Genomic DNA, 24,180 nt, shown 5'->3' with positions numbered 1-24,180 from the left:
CATTGCGAAACAAAATTATTTAAAATAGATATTTGACGGCCTCCAGGAGTCCAAATCCGGCCCTGTACTATTCGTAATGATAGCAACAGTTGTCCAACAATAAGCTAATCAAGCGATGAGTTTGGAAAGCGAGTGCTAAAGCTAATTGCACGTCCATTGCACGATTGTGTCACGCATGTGAATAGGATCTGAAGATGATTTAATGCATTGGCCAATCTATGAATGTATTCTATTTCTCTGGTGAAAGATCGGTCACATACGATTTGCATCGAATAACGTTACGTAAATCTATATGAAGTATTTCTACAATGTCCTCCTTAAAATAATTAGCATTTTCCAAATTCACGTGTTTATTTACATAGAAAGACAGTTGACATGCTGTTTGCGGTAAACTCGCTGTTTAGGGAAGCAAAATTAAAACACGATTTCATACATAGACGAATAGATAATCTAAATTAATCATTTAGATACCTGTCAGACGAGGGATCGAACCCGGAACCCTCAGCGCGTCAAGAGGTGTTCATGCCGGCTGACGTGATTTGTTTAAATGAATAATGCTATATCGTTTCACTTTCAGTTGCTGTATCCGGCCTCCAACATTTGCAGGGTGTAGCTTTTAATAGCTATAACTAGCTTCTAAAATGCAGATAAATCCTCCATTGCTGAATCCTCTGTCTAATTCAAGCCTTTATCCAGCCTGGTGGTAGAACACTTTTTGGTTCGATTCTGGCGGCACCACCGCCACATCTATTTCTGTCATAACAGCAGAGTTAAGCGCTGGTGTGTTCTGGTTTGAAGAATGTGGTAAGGGAGACATACTTTTTCGAGGCGTTCCAGCTTAATCCTCAGGGGTTGGGGCGCATCTGTGGCCGACCTCAGGTCATATCGAATCGGCCTTCGGGTGCCTGCATGCTCGTCTTCTACTCCTATATTATAAAAAAAAAACGTTGTTCCTTTTGGTCATCACCGTATGATTTTCTCAATTTTACAGACTCCAAACTGGGCATTAAAGCCCAAAACGTGTTTATGAATGAACCAAGATGGCATATTAACATAATTGCCAACAAATTAGCTCGGAATATAGCAATCAATTGTATAAATATACATTTATTAGTCCATGTGGCGATCGCGTGGTTTCAAAGGTGAATCGTTTATAATAAACAAGTTTTAGAGGTTTGGTTTGACTATGAAAACCACCGTCACATCAGATTCCAGTTTCTACCTCATAACAGGTGTTACGCGCTGATAGTAAACTTATTTGAGGCAATAACTTTTTATTTTATAAAATTGAAGTGGCAAACGAGGATACAGTCCATCTTGTGGTAAGTGGTAACTGCCGCCCATCGACATCTGTAATGATAAGATTAAATTCCGATCTGAGGTCTAAGCTAGAATTCCTAGGAAAAGTATGTAGTCCTTACCACACCCTTCAAACCAGAACACAAATCTATAAAAAAATCAACGGGTTGCACTCCGGGAATGCCGGCAGAAGGAAACCTAACCTGAATAATAAAATATAATTAATAAATAAAAAATGAAACTGATACCCATTGACATATTTTTCTATGCTAACACCGGATGACATCTTGACTTTAGCAGTTTGCTTTGCCGTCTTACGAATTTTCGATCAGACACGTGTCCTGACGTTTGACATTTTTGACCCATCACAAAAAGTGCATAACGCCGCTTGAGAAGTTTTCACTTCAAAAATAACCTTAAAGTATTTGCTATTTGCTATTATACCCAAACTCACGTAAAAACTCCATCATAATGAAAGTAAGAACAGTATTACAAAAACGTTTTTGTAATTCATCACATGCCTGCGAGGCATGTCAGCTACTTTATCTCGAGAACAAGCACTATATATAAAAGCTTATACTCTCAGACCAAAAAAGAAAGACAGCACCTATCAGAATATTGTATTAAAGCACAACTGGCACTTGTGTAAGTGACATTGACCTCTATGTTTTCGGAGAATTGCAAACGTGAACTTTTTATGTTATGTTGAAATATATTCGTCTACAATCGAAGCCCACTTAACGACACTCAATGGCATTCCACGGTGGCCGTCCTCACCGTCGTGTAGAGGATTCCGGGGTCTCCAACGGAACGCAACCGGAGTCCTCTTAGCTTAGGGCGGTTCGAGCTCCCACTCTTGCCGTCCGCAATCCCGGAAGCACTTGTACTTAAAACCTCCCTAAGGCAAGTACAACAAACAGGTTTGTTATTGGTTTTTGTTTTTTTTTACTAAGCAGAAGTATCAAACAAGTATGAAGTTCACCTGTTTTATAATATTGTAGCAGCAGACTAGCATGCAGTCCACTTGATGGTAAGTGGCTACTACCACCCAATCAATCCTAGATGAGATAAGATTCTTATTTCATCTAGGATTGATTACACATGGGTAAGATAAGGGATAAGAGTCGGTTAATGCGCCTCGTGTAGATTTGTAATCGACTCCACATAAAATTCCTACTTAAAGTCAGCCATAGGTGCTAACTTTAAAGACTAAATTGGAATTAATAAATATTCCTCTTGCTCTACCCTTCAAAGCGGAACACAGCAGCGTTAACAGTGCTATTATACTACTTACTATATTACTTACCGATTGTATATCTCTTAAGAATCACAATTAATTTCTTTCGGTGGTTTAGAATTTGGAATCGTGACATCATCATTCTAAAAACTTAATTCTTGTCATCTGATCTCGGTATACTCGTAGTATGAACTTAGTATTCCGACGTTGAGTCACGAATGTATTGTTATTCTGCAGGACATTTAATTTTTTATATGATATGGAAGTAAACGAGCATTTTTTTTAATAATAAAGGAGTAGCAGACGAGCATGCAGTACACGTGATGGTAAGTGTAGTCACTTAACTGCCGTGAACTGTGCCCATACCGCCCATAGTCATATGTAAGCAAACTTAGATATGATTTCAATCCTTTTAGGGGTTGATCGCCACAGATGCGTTCCTGCCACTGAGGATTTGGAATGCCTCTCTTTATCTGTGAATATAAGTGCCTCTCCCTTACCACATGCATATACCAGTGCCGTAGCGTGCCTTAGGCGGACCCTGTATCACAATGTGTTCTCCTAAATGAGTTGTCGTTTTTTAAGTTTCGTAAATTCTGAAATAAAAAAATATATTGTAAGGCACTTTTTGATATGATCGATTTCTGGGGAAGTTCCGCATAAGAGCTTAACTGTAATTGTGGATAACATTTTACGATTTTTTGCTTACACACGTTCGGGCCTCTGCGCTTAACACTGCTGTTGTAAAGTAGATATAAGTGTTACGGTGGTAACTCCATAGTCTAGAAGTATAAAAGTTTCTACAACTAACAAATCATTTGTGTTAATCAAACGTTAATATTCCATCTGCTGATTACAGTTACTCTATTGGATATATGCTATAGACTTTATATAACGTAGAGCGGAATTGTTCGACCGAAATATCTCGTGAAGGCACCACGCTAACTGCCCAATTACGGACCGAGAGCTCCTCTAATTATGTAAAGGGACTACTTGAAACTATGTTAATTTTAATAAATATTCTATATCTCATCATCATCATCAATTCATTACTGTCCCACTGATGACCACAGTCTCCACTCAGAAGGAAAAGGTTTAGGCTATAGTCCACCGCGCTAGTAAAATGCGAATTGGTAGACTTCACTTACCTTTGATTTTATTTTCAAAGATTTCTCAGGTATGCTGGTTTCCTCGCGATCTTTTCCTTCACCGTTTTAAGCCAGTGATAATTAATTTCTGATACGCATATAACTGTGAAAAATTAGAGGTGATGTCAGGAGGTCTGTGATTTGAACCCTGGACCCTTCGATCCACAGTCCGAGTTTCTTAACCACTAGGCTCACTCTATCTATACTAATATTAGAAAGAGGAAAACTTTGTTTGTTTGTTTAATTGTAATGAATAGGTTCAAAAACTACTGGACCAATTTTAAAAATTCTTTCACCATTCAAAAGCTACATTATCCACGAGTAACATGGGCTACATTTTATATGAATATATTTGATAAATAGATTTTGAGGCGGTACAAAGTTTGCCGGGTCAGCTAGTATAGTTATTGCAGTTTTAATATGTAGCAACAGTATAGTGGAGTTTTAATTTAAAGGGAAAGAAAATCCACTCTTCTGCGTATTTTATTTATTTATTAAGTAAATCCACAGCTTTATTTCATTATTTAATTTGTTAATAGGATCAGGTATGACTGTTGTTTTATAGGAAGTTGTTACGCACATCCATAAGCGGCAATAGCGACAAATCACATCAGGAGTGTAGCATACTTGTTTTCTACGCTTATTAAGTAATGACATACAGATATCTCTTATACTCACATAAATACACCCGAAATAAGTGTTGAAATATAATAAAATAAATACTTACATCTTTTGACCTTTGAATATAGCGGCTAAAATATTTTTTAAGTCCAATCAATCAGAAATAACAAGCATAATTTGACTTATGATTGGCTCAATTTAAACGCATCGTTAGTGCCGCATTGAAATAACGTATCAAATCAATTGGACAGCCATGGTCATATTAGGCGGAAACAATCTATAAAGAGTACCCTAAATCATCTATCTATTAACTAACGCCGATGAATTGAGATAGAGTGCTCATTAATGAATTGAATTTTCAGATTTTAAATTATTTTATTTCCGTGTACCTAACAAAGCAATGATAGGTATGTGATTTGAAATCTGCCAATCTAAGAGTCCGAGGTACAATCTCCAGGTACCATCATTATGATTCGTAATCCATCTCTCTGGCTAAGTGCGCATTGGGAGACTTTACGTATAATTTTGAAATATCAGAGGTTGATATGTGTCTGAAATTGAAACCTCGAACCCCATATTGAGTTGCCGAATTTCAAAATGCACTAGTAAACGTTATCACTGTGTTAAGATTAAGAATAAGATTCACATTTTAAAAGGTACGAAAGGTCAGCAAATATTAAAACAGAAATAGTTCTAAATTACACTTTATTACAACTTTGTATTATCCTATATTTTTACAATGTATCGTAAAAATAAAAAACAAACAAAAATCGTGGGGCAGTCGCGGAATCCGTTTTTGTACTGGTGTCAGGTCACTTAGGGCTTGCGCTCAACTGGGGGAGGGTGGGCCGCGATGTACTCGAGGCTGCGGGCGATCGCCTCAGGGATTGGGGGTCCGACGGGGATGTGGCTGCCCTGTAAACAAACAATAATCAATTTAACGTTCCAATGTAACCTTAAGTTCGTAAAACTTGGTTCGGACGCACCACCGACACACTTCTGCTTTCCTGCTTCAAAGGAAATAAGGGAGAGACTTTCGAGACCAACTTAGTCTTCACGATAGTAACGCTGTGGCTGAATTCAGATACAACTCGAATTCCATCTGTAGTAGATTATAGATGTCCATGGGTGGCAGTGGTCACTTACCATCAAATGGAATTTTAAAGAATAAATGAAGTTTTTTTTAGGTATTTGGTGACAGGTTTCCAGGGACAGTTTAAAACTTAACATCATAATATGTAAATCGTGTTCTTTACTATTTCTATTAGAGTCAGTGAAAACTTGCTTGTAGTCAGCAAACAAGACCTTTTTTCTAATTCAAATCGGTATAGCTTATGAATTATATTTGAAATGTGTATCAAAATAAATATTATCAAATTGAGTAGCCTAATAACTAAAAGAATTATTAGCCTAGACTTTACATATTAAAATTATGCCAACGATAATATATTTCCGATGCAACTAATTATTCATAGATCAAGGATTTCTCGTTAATATTATAACAACCATTTGCTATTCGGCTATAAAATTAATAATTTATTGCTACTAAAGTAAATTAAATTGAAAAGTAAACAGTCAAAATCAAAATTCTCAACATCCTGTTAATATATAAAATGAATTTACCGACTTTTCATGGAATCTGCGTTACCTTATTTTTAGTAATGTCGATACATATTATTCCATGTTATTTGCCCAGAATAACATACAACAGAGGTGCCTAATGAGATAAATCTACCTACGATTATTCTTCTGCTTTCAATAATAAGGTTTTGGATGAAAATCTAGAAAAATAGCGCTATGGTATGGTACAGTGCTTGTCGTAAGAGGCGTATTAACGGCGGCACTCATAGGGCTTCGGTTGCGTTCCAATGGGGACCTAAACTACATAGCACTTTGGACTGCCACCGAGGAGCTTAGGGTCAGTAAAAATCCCACATTACTCAGTATCGCTCCTATAGCCCCGGAAAAAGGTACTCTTTTCTAAGACCTGATGGTTGGTATGGTATTGGGAAAAACTTACTTGGGGTTGGTATCCTCCCTCGTTGGCGATGTAGGTAGTCTCAACAGGGGTGCCATCGGGGGAAACGTACGCGTAGGATCCCCTGACCTCAAGAGTAGGGTTGTCCTAGAACATCAACCAATGAAGCAATGAAACTTAAACAACTTTTCCAAAAGCTCCTAAACATAACAAACATCAAAAATACCAGCAATCGTGACAATTAAAAGTTGTAGTCTATTCCATCTAGTATTACAAGTATGATTACTGAAAAATAAAATATACTATTAAGAAAACCCAAAAATTAAAAAAAGGCTGAGTCTATTAATACGGTTACCGTACGAATAATTTATAATTATTAATACGGGTACTGGACAAACAATTTATTATTATCCGATTCGAACCGGTAGATTTTGAGAAATCTCAAAAAAACTACAACAAAATTTTTTTTGAAATGTTTTTTTTTAATAATTTTTAAACGGCTCTACCGATCGATTTTAGAAACTAAGCTGTTAACATCAAAAAATTACGTCGATCGCCATCAGCCCGTTCAATCAATCAATTTATATTCATTGATTGAACGAAATCAATTTAAAAAAAAAAAAAAACCTAACCTAACCTAACCTAACCTAACCTAACCTCACCTAACCAATTGAATAAATGTACGAATAACTATATTTAAAAAAAAAAAACCTTATTTATTAAAGAAAAGGTTATTCTCACAGCAATGATACACGGATACCGTCAGACCAATAAAATCCGATCAGTCGTATCGTGTGTGATAGCGATCAGTATTCAAGATGAATTCAAATATGCGCTTAATGGCCTCAAGGTATTTTAAGTTGACATCATTACTTTAAATTCGTATTTATTCCTTGGTGTACCAACTACCTCATTTGACATTACTTAACATTAAATACAAGTTTAGTTTTAGTTATATCAAAGTATTCTTGAAGTTTATAAATCACTTCTTATTCCTCGTTTTCAGTAAATATACTTTTAATGCTTTTTTCAAATCACTTTTACCATATTTTAGTGCAAGCTTTAACAAATTTATTGCAACTTTCATTGCGATATTTACTTATTAAGTTTATGATAATAAAGTATATAAGTATTAATATATGATGACGCGAGTAAATAACGCTTATTTATTAATCATTGAAGTAGTGATACCCTCGTCGTTAAAACGTGGTCTCTCAATCGAGAGGATCGAGGTTCTGAACCGAGTCTGAAGGAAAATATCTTAAGGAAACCTGCAGACCCATCTGCACTTGGCCAGCGCGGTGGAATATAGCCTAATCCTTCTCATTCTCAGAGGAGACTCGTGCACAATGAGTCTGTAATGGGTTGATGATAATGATGATGACTGGTTCTTTAAACATATGAATACTTACAGAGTTGGGGTTCTTTACAACACCATCGGCCTGGGCGGTTATCTTGTTGGCGGTCTCGTAGACGTAGTTGAATGTGCCTTCGGGGCCGTTGGCAAATTCGGAGCGGAGGACGGCAGCATCGGCTTCACCACCCAGTACGTGAGATACGTCGGCGCTGGCGCAAGCCACGGCCACGGCGAGAACAACTAGGAATTTCTGTGAAACAGCAGATATTGTATATGTGTTTATAGTTTAAACAAATAAAGAAATAGTAGTTCCAAAGATAGTGATGAGCATAACTACACTCATTATAGTAATCAATCTATGTTCTTTTGCCTATCAAAGATTCAAACTTGACAATTTGTGACTACTAGAATTATCAAATTTCGATCTTTGGAGGCAAAACTTTGGATAGATTGATTATTGATAACGGACGTTAATAGTAGAAGTAGGTTTGGTTTCAAATACGAGGATTATGAATTATTATGATTACTAAAAATAATAATTGAAAATCATAATATAAAGTAAACAAAGAGGAATGGATAAATAGTGATGATAATATAGCGTACGATCAGAGCAAATGTAACTTAATATAATTTGAATAGTTTAAATAATTTAATGTGTCGCTTATAAAATGAAATGAATACAACACTTGTTATATTATACTATTTCTTAGTAACATATGTGGTGATAATATACACATAAGCTTATTTTTGTACGTAAATTAAATTGATTTTCTATGTGCAATGGACCAAACATTCTAAATAATAGGTAAAATAAATCTTTCCAACATACATTTTTAGTATAAGTCTAAATAAATAATAATAATAATGGTGACAAATTAAAAACACAACGAGAAAAATGGAAAGTTAAAATACTAATGCAAATTATTACAAACATATAAATAATACAAAGGCTTTAAAATATTTTAAAGAATATATTTAAAATAAATCTTAAGCTCTCTTACCATTTTGTAAATGGGTTAGCTGAGTCGGAGTAAGTGACAGTCTGATTCGAATGTTTCATCAAAGTCTTTATATAGGATACCTCCAGAATGAAGCCGAATACATTATCGTCTTGTTTTGCGCGATCTCGTCGGGTCTGGTCAAAGATCATGCCTAAAAATATACTAGAAGGCAATGTGTACTCAGTTTTTTGCCTATAATTTATTTAAACAAATAATCAATATTAGATATTGTTAGCTAACGATTTCCTGGACTAACGTTTTAAAATTTTAATAAAAAATACTACTGACTGCTAAAATAATACAAAGTATGTATTTTCAAAACGTGTAAATATACACTTTTGAAATGTCAAATAATCGACTAAATACAAAGTAAGGCCGATATAATACCGTTTCATTTTTTTCAATCGTTTTAATCATGTAAGATAGGTACATAAAACTAGATAGCAAGCATAATATAAACATTGTTATTGAAGTTACTTAACGATTACTCAGTAATTACTCAATGAAATGAAAAAAGCAAATTTGTAAGAAGAGTATTTGTATATTTACAAATATCGCATTTTGACAAACGTACAAAAGACTAACTATTGTAGATATACTCGTAGTTGTCATGTAATTTGTGTTAAACACATTACACACTACACTACATTAATTTTTTTTATTCGAACGGACAATTATTATTCAAGTAACAAGTACATAGTATTCAGTAATATACAAGTAATATTTGTTTCATTAGAAGGATTCACTCCGATGATTATTCCAAATATATAGTTGTTATGCAACTAATTACATTGTTAAGATATTTGGGTTATTTAATTAAAAATCATTAAGCTCAAATACTGGCATATAAAAACACTTAACGGACATATAAAATAATAAAACCACCGGAGGTTATTCCTAAAAATACTGAATAAAAAGGTGGTGTAGGCAGAAAACTGAAAAATGAAAGCGATCTTACTGAACGCTTGCGTTACTCTCTGATGCATTGTGTTGGTATTATTAAAAGCATATGTGATATTTGCCAAATGTATGCAAGACGAGTAGGTAAGCGTGAGACCTGGGTCTATTTTAAAGAGTCAAGGTCAAACGATCTAATATTGTGCCTTAGAAATTAATAAATTTTACTATAAATTGCAATTTATAATATGCAATTTATAACTAAAATATCGTTGTAACGGATTAATTGTACGATTTCGTACATATAAATCAAATTTTACTATTTGTATGTTTCATAGTAATGACAAGTTTTAGTTTAAAGTGTAATAACTTTTCATTTCATTTATTCTTAGAATATTAATTTAAAATAACATATCGTTCTTATATATTTTTATATATATTTTTTTTTTATAATATAGGAGTAGCAGACGAGCATGCAGTCCACCTGATGGTAAGTGACTACCGCCGCCCATGGACATTTGTAATCAACCCCAGATAAGATTAGATATGATGAGGTCGGCCACAGCTGCGCCGCTACCCCTGAGGACTAAGCTGGAACGCCTCAGAAAAGCCTGTCTCCCTTACCACACCCTTCAAACCGGAACACAGCAGCGCCTAACACTGCTGTTATTAGGTAGAAATAGGTGTGGCGGTGGTGCCGCCGGAGTCGAACCACAAAGGGTTCTACCACCTTCATTAGGTAGAAATAATAATATTTTACACATCCCATAGGTGTGTGTGTAGAAATAGAATATATTTATATTTTTATTTAAATGGTTGACTGATAAATATCGCTACTTAGTGATAAGACCACCTCTTAAACATTTACATATTTATTTTTTATGAAGACAAGTAACTTGACCTCGGTTCGTTTGTTATTTTATGTATTAATATAAATGTCAAAAATAAATTATCACATTCTTTAACGGTGCAGAAATCCATCTTAAAAAAATCTATATACCGACAAATCATAAAAGTTCGTATAGTTATGTGAACTAATCCACAGTTACGTCCGTTATTGATAATCAATCTGTCCCATGTTCTATCAACCTCAACATTTCTTCTAAAGATATCTACTAAAGATCAACATTTCTCTCATACCTGACATTGTCAAACTTCAATCTATGATTGGTAAAAATTGAATAGATTCATTATTAATGAGCAGTGGATAGCAGGATAGCGTGGTGGACTATGGCCTAATCTTCATGATTCATATATTTGTAAAATATATAGGTGCTTATAAGAAGATATAACACCACTTTATATAATTTATTATCCCCAAAAGTCCCTACAAGCGTGTTATCGTAAAATAGGCACTATAAATTAAGATTTATAACCAGGAGTTAAATTCTGGAACAATGTCTACAAACATCGTCATAATCCGAACATCTTAACACGCAAGTGTAACATGAAACTTGGTAATTTTCTGGACACCAGGACTTACTGCTGCTACTTACTATAAGGATAGCAAATAATATAAGGATATAAGGTAAGGATAAGGTTAGGCCATCTATATCAGTGATATTAAATATTGCATTATCAATGTATCTAGGTACTTAATGTCGCAAATAAACTTTTTTTTTATAATATATGAGTAGCAGACGAGCATGCAGTCTACCTGATGGTAAGTGGCCACTGCCGCCTATGGATATCTGTAATCAACCCTAAATAGGATTAGATATTCCTATCTGAGGTCGGCCACAGATGCGCCGCTACCCCTGCACTGCTGCTGTCATGAGGTAGAAATAGGTGTGGCGGTGGTGCCGCCGCAGTCGAACCGCAAACGGTTCTACCACCTTCAAAACATTCAGTCTATTTGATAATTAGTGTCCATCGTCTATGCACTTCTGCAATCAACTACAAAATCCAGATAGGATTTGAGTCCTATTTATATGCAGTTGGCCAGAAATAATCATCGTATGTCAATTAAATTCTAGCTTCAGGATTTTACTGGAGCTGGATTTATAATATTTTTATCCTCGCATACCTATAAGAAATAGACTCAACAATTAATTTGATAAAATTACCTAGTATTATTTTGTAATAATTACGATAATTTCTAATAGCAATATTGAAAATATACATACAGATTACAAACCATTTTCATGTAAAGATTAACGTACGAGGCAACGGTCACATATGTCCTTGATATTTAGCTATCTCCGTGACATATCCAAATTATATATTTTTAATTATGCTCAGAGATTCACCTAATGTATGCATATCGAACCACCAAATGAATTATTAATGACTAGGTACTCGTACTAAACTCGTTTAGACGAAAGTGATAAATGTCGCCCAATTTATTTTATAATATAACAAGAATACTAAAAATGTGTCCATGTAGTTGATATCAATTATTATTATATAATGATTTCCTATTATTATTATATAATAGACTTGAATATTATTAATATTGATTGTTACTTTTAACATTATTGCATCCGTCTTAATCTTAATATCATTTACCTTTAATACTTTTTAATTTAATTGTTAATCCTAACATTTTAACTAACTTTTGACATGTGTAACACCTGTAAAGGTAGCATTAATTGGACTTAATATATAAAAAAATATAAAATAATAATAAAAGAAGATAATTATTTTTAAATATATTTGATATACAGGGTCTACCAAGTACCACGACAAACTTCAGATGTTCATTGTTAGACAAAGGCCTATAATTGCGCCACTCCAACCTATCCTATGTCTTCTGAATCCAATAATATCCAGTCTTCCTTAGGTCATCAGTTCACCTGATTAGCCAGCGACCAATACATCTTTAACTTAACCGTGATCGTAACCCGAGAATGTTTCTTCGCTATCGTTTATTTTTCCAGCAATGTGGCCGGCTCCGCCACTTCCGCTTCATCTTCAACCTGTTACTGTCCCATTGCTGGGCACAGGTCTTCTCTCAGAATGAGAAGGGTCAGGCCATAGGAAAACATTTTTTACGATCTGTCAAGTATGGCGGATTTTATGCGATGTTTTCCTTTGCTCATACTTGTACTTTCATTGGTCTCTTATAAGTCCAACATTTGCGATACCAGAAATTTAGTAAACGTGTCAATGACTTTCAAGCAATGCTCAAGAAGTCCTCATTCCTGAAGGTGTCCTTGGTAGTTCGCGGCTTCTTTTTGGGCAGGGGGGGAAACCAGTGAGTGCGGTTATGCTGAGCCATGTGATCGGCCGTAGTGTCTTTTCCTTTTCATCCTTCCTAGAACTACCAGTTTCTCAAGGTTGACTGGTCGGAACCAGAATTGTACCAAAAGTGGTGTTAATAGCCGGGTGGTTGATATACAAATTACTATATGGGGCCAGTGTACGAATCCTAATTATTCAGATGTTTCGAAATTATGTGCCTTATTAAATATATAAGATTTAAAGGCGAAGGAGTTACCTAAAAAAATCTAATTGTGTGAACTTTACCAATCTGCACTTCGTCAGAGTGGTAGGTTATTGCCTAAACCTTTTGTATTCTTAGACCCACGAGCAGATAAGACAAGAATATGTTGATGAAGATAATTGACGTTATAAAGACCTCAGAATACAGGGTTTATACGGTCACAATGTTAGTTACCGTACTCCTCCGAAACAGCTTTACCGATCTTCACCAAATTTTATATGCATATTCAGTAGGTCTGTGAATCGTCTACTATCTATTTTTCATACCCCTAAGTGATAAAAGTTGTTCACCCTTAACATTTTTTTATTTTTATTATGGGCAGGGCAACACAACGTTTGCTGGGTAAGCTAGTTAATTTATATTATGCACATTACTTGGGGAAGCGTGCCCGTGATTTGAACCTCTGACGCCTCGACTGTCGCTGGAAGTGTCTCCTGAAAGAAACCTACAGTAACATTCAATAAATATCCCTACATATACAAATGTACACGTGAAATTCACTATCCCTATTATTCCACGGTAAATTCAAAATATCCCATAAAATATCCCCAACAATAGTGTCAGTTGTACAAAAAGGAAAATGTGAAATAATATTATCTTTCACGCTTCATTGTAATATCGTCGTTTTAACGCGATGCGGGTGAGCTTAACTGGTTTTCATTAAATTTTCCCAATTGAGCAAAAATAAAATTAAAAGATATTTCATACGGATTTACCGCAGCGGATATGCTGCCACAGAATGGATTATCTACTAGACATGACATGTATGATAATACTATCATAATATACATACGTATATTATTGTACATGACTTCAGTTTGTACGTAAAGGCTAATGGGCAGTGCATCGCTGTTGGAGGACTTTGTTTATGTTCTTTTGAAGATCCCGATGTCCTCCACGTAGGGATGAGGCCGGCCACAAGGGAGAGTTAGTGAGTACAAACACCAAATAATCCTCCCAAACCGTTAAATGATGCCAGAGAACTTTTTGAAGAACTTTCGTAAGACGGAACACAATCAAGACCGTGGTGCGAAAGAAATGACACTAGTTTCGATGTCTCGTTTCCTCTTGGATAAGGAATTACAAATTACTCATTCTTTTGCATCACTCGGCAGAAATAAAACAATGCTGTTTTAAGGAGGTCGTGGTACGAAGCAAAATATTGTTGATAAAATATTGAAATAAAACTTTCTTGAACTATGATAGTTTTTAAAAAATGGTGGTAGGCGTCCTGTGCCTGCATGTGGAGATATGAGGGCAGATGTATGAACGACTATAGACATAACATATAATTATGGTCATTTTCTTGTAACACATTTTAAATATAATTGTTGTGAAAGAACACATCATAGTGCTGACTAGATTTCTAACAATTTTAATAAGATTAATAAATAGTAAGTAACATAAATCAACATACTTTATACAATAAATCATTTATCACGTTTAACATTCATTAAATTACAAAATTTAAAAAAATATATATTCTCTACGAGATTTTAAAGAATATTACAAATCGTAAATTACTAAGTAAATAAATCAGGATCTTTAATTTACTTAATAAATAGTTTTTGAACAAGATGTGCTTAATATTTCGTGCAATTTTAAATAATAATAAGGAAATATGGGGTGTTCATCTTAAAATATCAGACTTGTCTAATAAAACAGGTAATTTATGAAGGAAATTCACTTTGATTATCTCGTTTGAAGTCACGTTAAAATGCATTCGTAAAATCAGTTTCTGATGTCATCTTTGCATTTCTGTCGTATTGATTGGATCCTAATTTAGTGAGCACTAAAACTACTTTTCAAGGTGGTGTCCTTAGACCAAAAAGATAGACCTAGCCGTTGTCGTAGAATATTGTTCGAAACAAAAATATTTAAACTAATATAATAATGATATTGAAACTGATATGAAACAATCTGAGATAATCTTGACAGCGATTTTGAAAGAGGTTCAAAGACACATTATCATCCCTCCTACAAGTAGTAACCCCTTCCACTACAACCATGATGATACGGACAACAGATTAAATATTTTAAGGAGGAGGGGATTGAAACCCTAAATCCCTACTGGATCCCCCAAATCTTTCCTCCTTTTTGGCCATAATTGAACATGACGAAAGATTGTATATTCCATAAGCGTTCAATATCATAAGTGCAAGTTGTGTGTTTAGTACAAAGTTTCTCAAGGTGTAGTTACTTTTTCAACGTATGGTCTTACTTTTTTGGTCTGAGGTTGTGCATATATTAATAATATGTCAATATAGGTGTATCGTTTATCATTAAATATGCATATTATGTTGGCATTACTCTCCAACTATATGCTTAGTCCTTCTATAAAATGAGCAAAGTAAACCCATAATTCGCCATTGTACTCGTAGTACACTTTACGAGCTTTAAGTCATTTATAGAGACTCTAGTAACCTTTCAAGCGCTCTTCAGTGCTTATCATTAGATTACCCTATACTCAAAAGGTGGTAGAACTCTTTGAAGTTCGTTTCCAGAGGGAGCACTGCATTACCCACTTTTGCCTTAGAACAACAGTGTTTATTTATTTATTTATTTATTTATTTATTTTATTGATCTAATTAGAACGGCCGAGGCCACTTACACTAACTAGACAGATCTAACATACTGACAACTCGCAAAACTCCAAGCATACAGACATGATCAGCTTCCAGTCATCAGCAAGCACATCACAGTTCGGATAATGATCCATGAGCGCGTTCAATGTCGCAAGTGTGCGCGGAACAGGTGATTTAGCGCGCGACACAGTGCGGGAAGGCGGAACCACAAATAACTTGTGCTTTCGGCTTCGTTGATAATTGTCTGGGACAAATATTTGGCAAAGCTGATTGTGAAGTTCCTGCGCCTCAACAGCATTATGTAAAATCTTGCACATAATTTCAATTTGGTTGAGGTTTCTACGGACCTCTAAAGAATTAAACCCTAAGTGACCCAAGAGGAATTTAGTTGGGTACAGATACGGGTAATAACCATATTCTCGTTTGTAAAGAAATCTAAGGAACGCTTTTTGCACTTTTTCCAAAAGGAGAATGTATTTGGCTTGGTGTGGGTTCCAGACACAAGCGCTTGTTTCTATTTTGCTGCGTACAAGTGCATAATAAAGAATTTTGATAACTCTATTGGAACGGAGGTCTTTTGCATTCCTAAGGACAAAGCCGAGTCGAGCGAATGAATCCTTGGCCACTGCGATCATATGCTCGTGAAAAGTGAGTCCTGGGTCGAATGTAACACCTAAGTCTTTCGTAGAGTTAGATTTATATAAAGTACTCCCATTTAAATGATAGGAAAACGAGATTGGACGCCGCAGACGTCCGAAGCTCATTGAGGTACATTTGGATGTATTAAACTCCATCCTATTCAGTAAGCTCCACTCGTTTACGGCGTCTAAATCTCGTTGAAGTGCTTCGCAATCAGACACGCAATTAATAGTATGAAAAAGCTTAAGGTCGTCAGCATAGAGAAGACATTTGGCATGGGTTAGAACCGAGGGCAAGTCATTAATCATGACAAGAAAGAGAATAGGCCCAAGTATAGAACCTTGGCTTACTCCGGAGCGGGTATGATATGGTCTAGACTTGTACAAGCCTAATTTTACGTATTGCTGACGATCTCGTAAATAGTCGGCCAAAAGACGAAGTAGTTTTGGAGCAATACCAATGGCACTGAGCTTCGACAGGAGAATGTCATTATTTACTCTGTCGAAGGCTTTTTTGAAATCAAGATAGAGGACATCCACTTGATCTCCCTGATCCAGACCTGCCGAGATGTACTCCACAAGTGTTAGGAGGTTGGTGTTAACGGATCTTTTGGGTCTAAAACCATGCTGTTCGTGCGATAAGTATGTATTAATTTGAATAGATATATTATTAAGAAGAATGTGCTCGAAGACTTTCGCAGGGGAGGACAGAATAGCAATGGGACGGTAATCTTCTAGAATAGAAGAATTTTGACGCTTCGGAATGGGAGTCACCCTAGAGACTTTCCAATGCGATGGATATATACCACTTTCCAGAGAGAGATTTAGAATATGCAGCAGAGGTCGGCACAGATGTTTTTTGGCGCCCTTAAGAAGAGCCGGGGGAATTTTGTCAGGACCCGCTGAGCTAGTTGTCTTCAGCTTATTAATACCTTTAATTACGTCTTGGGGCGTAATGTACTGGATATTAATATTATTATTGTCGGACGACCCCAAAGATGCTGCTCGAGGATCGAGGAGCGGCATATCAGGAAGGAAGACATTTGAGAAAAACTGTGCTAATGATTCTGCTGCATCGATCCCAGTAATTTGAGTTTCGCCAACAGTTACAGAAGGTTCAAAACCTCCTTTAACACGAAGACTCCCAATATGTTTCCAGAAGTTCCTTGGATTTGAAACAATATCCCGCTCGACGTTATGAGCGTGCATCTCGTATGCACATTTGACGCGGGATTTTAAGTTTTCGCGTAGATCTGAGAAAGTTTTATAGATTTCCTGACATCTAGTGCGCTTCCATTCTCTATGAAGTCTGGTTTTTTTAAGAACATCTTTGATGATGTCCTTGGTGAACCATACTGGGTAGCGCACACATCTTGTACTCTGCCTTCTATGTTTAGGTATGCACATATCGAACATGGAGTACATAGTATCATAAAAATATTGAGTAGCTTGGGGAACGTTGTCTGATCCCAACACATTGTCCCAGGATTGTTGAGCAAGTAAACTGTATAGAAGAGTGTAATTGCACCTATTGAAATTCCAATCTGTGTGGGATTCGATATTACTGGGCTCATAGAAATTACAATCATGTGTATTATTTGTCCTTACCTCTATATCAAGCGGGGGATGGTACATGTCAGGATCTACAAGACCCAGAGTAGAATCTACTAATACCTTGCGTACATTAACACTCTCATGGATCAGAACCACGTCAAGCATTCCACCATACATATTTTTTACTTCATTCTTCTCATTCAAACTACAAAAAGACATAAAATAACTATAATAATTTTGAATATTTTGAGATGCACTGTTACTGTGTTACTCTGCTCTCGTTTGAAAGGAGTGGGGAACGTAAGGGAGACATTCTTAAGCTAGGGGTTCCTACTTAGTCCTCTAGGTTAGACACTGTAGTGTTCATCTACTTTTGAAACTTTACGATGTTCATCTTATTATGGTTCTAGTTGTGTTTAGCTACTTATGATCGCTTGAATGTTTAGGTTTTTTTTTGAAACCTTAAACTGTTTATCTACTTTTGGAGCTGACTAAGAATATATACTATTAGTGATGCATCTTGTTCTTTAGACTTTTAAACAACCTTTCAATTTAGATTATGAACAAAGAATGGTTAACAAGACATTCAATATTTTTCTCTGATTATTATACCTTCACTACGCGCTGAGTATATAAGTAAGTGATTCATAGTCTTTAATCGTACGGTGTCACATCAATTTGAAAGTTATTTAAAATAAGTAATGACTGTCTTAAATGAGAAAACAACGATTAAGTATTACATTGGTATTTATTGCATTGTAAACGAAGTACTGGTTAAACAAAATCGAATAATTATATACAACATTGCTACGCGGTATTCAACAGCAGAGTTGACGTGCTTTATGAGTGTTGTGCCTTCACTACGCATTGACTAAATGAGTAAACATACACTTAGTAGTCTTTAGTCCAACAGTATCACATCAATTTTGAAGTTAAATATGTAAAATGTAATAATGGTACTGCAACCGACATCAAAAAGTATGACTTAAAATAAGAAAACAACGATTTAATAATACATTGGTATTTATTGCATTATAAACAAGGTAAAGGTTAAACAAAAAGTCAACAATTATTTACAACATTGACAAAGAGTATTCAACAGCAGAGTCGACGCTTCCTGAGTATTGTGCCTTCACTACGCATTGAGTGAATGAGTGTGCGAGTCGTAATCCTTAATCCTAGATCGTGGTGTTAAGTTTGTCGTTTAACCGACTTTCTTGTCGTTTTCCTCGTAGTGTGGGTGGGATGCAATGTACTCGATGGCGCGGGCGATGTAGTCGGGGATGGGGATCGGCGCAGGAGTTGTAGGAAGATGAGCACCCTGTAAGAAAAGAAAAAAGATAAGTGTTAGGGTTGTTTGTCCTTGTTTCTAAGAAGTTTCTTAGACTTTTCTGTCCTGGGGCGTACTGAGAGATTATAAAAATCTTGTCTTTTTTTAGTATACTTGATACATATAAGTATTTAAAAAAAGGTTCATTTAATTTTATTTAAATAATTTCGTTTATCTGTCTGTCTTTGTTTGTAGTGACGATATTGAAGAAAGTCGAGTTCAATTAGTAAACTTGTTTTATTTGGATCACAAAATTTAGATATTTTTCTAGTAAGCGCTCTTCAATATTCTTTAAAATTAGGTATTTTAATATTCAATAGTACTTAATATATTTAGTTCAATGTATTATATAAGGAAAAATATACGCTATTTACCTGTGGTTGGTATCCAAACTCGTTGGCGACGTAAGATGTCTCATACGTCTGACCATCGGGACCTACGTACTGGTTAGATCCGACTACTTCCAGAGCAATCTCATCCTGTAAACAGATATTTTTTAACAGTTTTAGTATTTTTCTCAATAAACCTATATTAAAATAAGAAGCCTTATTATACCAAACCATCAAAGTTTAACATGCCCTCTGGCGCACGTAAACGCACAAGAAACTACAAACGGGCACCCATCCAACTTCCGACGGCGGTCGACGATACTTTAACTTTAAAAATGATGCTGCTTAGTTTGCGACCTATAGGTACAAGCTGTGATTTCTCGCCACTCTTATTATAGCACTATGTATTTAATGCTATCTAATTAGAATATCTATCCATATCTTTAACGCCCTTTATTAACCAATATATCTATTTTTTACCTACCAATGAACAAAAGTTGACAATGTAAGTAAAACATTGGATAGATAGATTATTAATAACGACTAGTACTTGTTTATTTCTAACTAGTACTTAGAACATAAACAAAAATAGTACAATTGTTTAAAAATACATATATACATTATTCATACATACAAACACTAAACATCCACTGTCGGATTAAAAAAGTATTGATACCTTGCCAACGGTCTTGAATTTTCCGTCAGCGCTCGCCGAAATGCCGTTGTCAGTTTCATAAACGTAGTGGAAGTCACCCTCGGGGCTGTGGTGGATGTCGCTGCGCACGACGGCCGCCACCGCGTCCGACACCGCGCTGGCGTACGCGCACGCGAAAGTGCAAACTGCGATCACGAGGAATTTCTGAAAACGAAATATAAGTAGTTAGTGAGCAAATGAACGCGGTAAAAAGGTTTTTTATAACATAGCAGCTGCAGAGCATGCAGTCCATCTGATGGTAAGTGGCTACTTCCCATGGACATTTGTAATCAACCCCAGATAGGATTAGATTCCTACCTGAGGTCGGCCACAGATGCGCCGCTACCCCTGAGGACTAAGCTGGAACGCCTCGGAAAAGTCTGTCTCCCTTACCACACCTTTCAAACCAGAACACATTAGGGCTTAACACAGCAGTGTTAACATAACAGCAGTTATTAGGTATACATATGTCTATTACTGCTACTCAATAAGCCTATTTCTAACTTTCAAAACTATTCAACCTAAATGCAATTAGAAATAGCATTATTATGTCAGATATTACTAACAAACATCTGACATTTGGCATCTGACTTCTTGCATAATTACCTGTGTTGCGTATAACACTATCTATTAAAAAGTCGGTCTGTATTAATAAAAAAACGTATTTGGGTTGTTAAACGCGTCGAATGGATGTAGTTAAGTGGAGTCTATGTAAAAATATTTTTTGCGAAATAGCACTTAAGGTGAATGAAGTCTACCACACCACCACATAGGTGGCTACTGTCGCTCATGAACATAATCAACCACGGGCATGGGTAGGATTAGGTCAGACCTGATGTTAGTCACACATACGTTGTTACCCTAAGGACTTGCAAATTGCAATGCCTCGTAAAAGTAGTTATTCCTCGCCAAAGTATCATATTTCAAACATAGATTAGTAAGGATTACTCACTCCTAACAAGCAAATGTACCCAGTTTTGAGAATTGAAATAGTTGCGTAAAAAAGTTTTGCCACGTCTCCGTGCTAAAATGTCCCTAAAATATTTGAAATTATTATTATAAATTATTTAATTATCATGAAAATTACGCAGTATTAGTTATTTATTCGTAAATTTTCTCTAAAAATGTTTTTATTTGTCAAGAATTCAAAAAAAGAACTTACTATAATAAGCCATTTGCGGCTTCATTCAATTTCAAGGCGGCGAAGTATCTTTACTAATCTATGATTTCAAACTAAAAACTTAATGAAGTTTAACACTACTATCACTGGGCAAAAGTAGAAGTTCGATCACTAAAAAACAATTATTAATTTATATAAAACCCAGATGAAACCACATGAATAAACTAGTGTCTTATATGATAACAATATGCAATTTATTCAAATGAACTGCGTAAATAAAAGCGCCATCAACATTTCAGAAATCATATCATAAAATTGTGATAATGGCTTGCTTTTGTAAGTAATGGCACGAATGTATGCTAAAATTAACATTAAAGTCATTTTGAAATTAAAAGTGTAAATAAGGACATTAAATTTAAAAGATATTGAACGATTTAATTAAATAAATAAAATAAAATAAATTTTATTCAAGAAATGCTTATAACTAGGTATAACAAATCATGGTTAATACTAAACATTTCTTTGTATATTTTCTATTTATGCAGTGATTGGTGCCATCCTAGTAAGCATTTAAAAATGCCTGTAGCAGGAGGCTCCGCTCTTCCATATCTCTAACCGTTATTAATATGAAATGTTGAAGCCATAATCATATCGTAGGGTTACAAACATTTAAGATAGAAAAAAGTTTTACATAAATATTTTCTATCGCCAACAATTTAGTTACAAAGTATGAGTGTGTGTGTGTGTGCGTGCGTGTGTGTGTGTGTGTGTGTGTGTGTGTGTGTGTGTGTGTGTGGTTAATTAAATCTGACGACCAAAATATGCCCGACAATCAACCCACAAGAAACAATTAAAAACTGAAATATGATTAAAAAAACATGGCTACATTGGCCTAGTATTTTTTTTAATATAATTATGTAGCAATTCAATATATGTATTTTTTTAATATAAGTTAGAAGTAGCAAATTAACATGTAGTTTATCTGGTTGTAAGTCTCTACTGTTGCCTATTAGATTCCTATCTGAGGTTGGCCACAGGCGCGTTCCTATCCCCACGGACTAAGTTGAAACACCTCTGATAAGTATGCCTCCTTCCCATAGATATAAGCGTAGCGAATAAATGCAAGGTATATGCTCCCTTTAAAGTGGAACCCACTCATACTATTACTACGATAATTTCCTACACTAAAACATTATATAAAATAATAACCAAATAAGCATAATATATACAAATTAAACTTAAAAAATACATTCACATCTCGCAGAAAGGAGAATGCCCATTCTTGGTACTGATTTTTCTCATGCGTCAAAATGAAAGTAATATTAAAATTATTTTTTGATTTTTTTAACATAATTTGTCGATCACAATAGTTTCGTTGAACAGGGGATTCCATTTAAGATAAAATAAGACGAAATGTTGATTGTTGTTCTTAAAAATTAAAATGGCGGTATTTTATACTCGGAATTCATTATTTTAGGTTTTTAGGATTATTTTAGGTTTTTTTTACCTACTACCTTTAAAAGTAAATGGATATATGTTAATCGAACTACATTATAGGTACCTACTATCAGTTAAAACCGACCATCAATCTATCGTCGGATATTTTTGATTTTGAGGTTATGTAACATTTCGGTAAATAACTTCAGAACCCGGGTGCTGATCTAAAAAATAAGTATTAGTGGTAGTATTTGGTTAATTATACATCGTCCACAACAAGTTTCAATTTGATGCAACTCTGGACGGCGGTCCATACTTTCATGGGCATTGTCCTTTCATCAAACTAATTTCAATAGGTTTAACTCAATTAATGTTGGAAACTTCTGAATTACAACACTAGTTAATTAGCTTTATCAAAGTTTGTTATGTAAATTAATGTCACACGTAAACTTTGACAAAGTTTGAATAAGGGATTTGTTTCAAGACTATGTTCAGTGAGAACGTAAATACGACACGGCTCTATATTAAGACCTCCAAAATGTAGCGAAATGTAGAGTATATAAACAAAAATATATTACAGAAAATCTTTTTTTCATAAGATTGAAATAGTACACAATCTTAAAATCCACTTGATAGTAAGTGGTCACTGCCGCCCATGGACATCTGTGACCAATTCCTTACAAACTAAGGGCTCTACCTGAAGTTGACCACAGATGACATTCTTGAGGACTAAAATGGTCATCTCTTATGAAAGTCATCCTTCCAACGAAACGCAAAAATGTTTCACGATAGAAATAGGTGTGGTGATATCTCCACTGTCGAACCATACAATTATATAAGTAATTATTAAAGTTTTTTATATAGGAGTAGTCCACCTGATGGTAAGTGGCTACTGCCGCCCATGGACATGTGCAATCAACCACAAATAGGATTAGATATTCCTACCTGAGGTCCGCCACATATGCGTCGCTACCCCTGAGGACTAAGCTGGAAAGCCTCGGAAAAGTATGTCTCCCTTACCACACCCTTCAAACCAGAACACAGCAGCAGTCTTCATTACCACCAACGCACTCTTATCACTAAAGTAAAATCAATAAGCTTACCATGTTTGCTTCTCTAGTTTCAGAACCGAATTAACTTAGGAATCCCAAAATATTCCTTATATACATTTGGCACTATTTTATTTTTATTACATATGTGTTTACATTGGACAACAAAAAGGCCAATTTTTTATCTTTTACCTGCACACTTTTGACATTTGGCATTAAACAAAACTAGTTATAATGATGAGAAACTAATATGATAAAAAAAACTTGGAGCGTCCTTACCCATCCATAATTGAAGAGCTCGGCGTGTATGGTTTTCTAATACCTATCTATATTTTTTATGACATTAATTCTACGATTTAGATTTTAACATTTATCAAACTTGTAGAGTTTTTGGTAGTTGACATACATTTACTAAGTACCATAAGTACCGGAAAGTCAATATTGTTTTAAAATATCGAAGC

The 24,180-nt window shown here is 35.1% G+C and overlaps 1 protein-coding gene across 1 annotated transcript; it reads right to left on the bottom strand.

The window, feature by feature from the left end:
- Window positions 1-4,993: 4,993 nt before the first annotated feature.
- LOC140757309 (larval cuticle protein LCP-17-like) lies at window positions 4,994-23,902 on the bottom strand. The gene is made up of 6 exons (XM_073092951.1): window positions 23,774-23,902; window positions 20,096-20,278; window positions 19,465-19,569; window positions 7,696-7,890; window positions 6,326-6,430; window positions 4,994-5,220 (listed from the first exon to the last, which is right to left on the bottom strand). Exons 1-6 carry the CDS (start codon window positions 23,774-23,776, stop codon window positions 5,122-5,124), a joined length of 690 nt encoding a protein of 229 aa, XP_072949052.1. The 5' UTR covers window positions 23,777-23,902; the 3' UTR covers window positions 4,994-5,121.
- Window positions 23,903-24,180: the final 278 nt, after the last annotated feature.

Source organism: Epargyreus clarus, unplaced genomic scaffold (assembly GCF_041222505.1).
Source record: "Epargyreus clarus isolate Ecla_fem2 unplaced genomic scaffold, WU_Ecla_fem_2.2 ptg000004l, whole genome shotgun sequence".
NCBI lineage: Eukaryota > Metazoa > Arthropoda > Insecta > Lepidoptera > Hesperiidae > Epargyreus > Epargyreus clarus.
The sequence above is the reverse complement of the archived record's forward strand: the minus strand, read 5'-3'. Positions and strand labels throughout refer to the sequence as shown.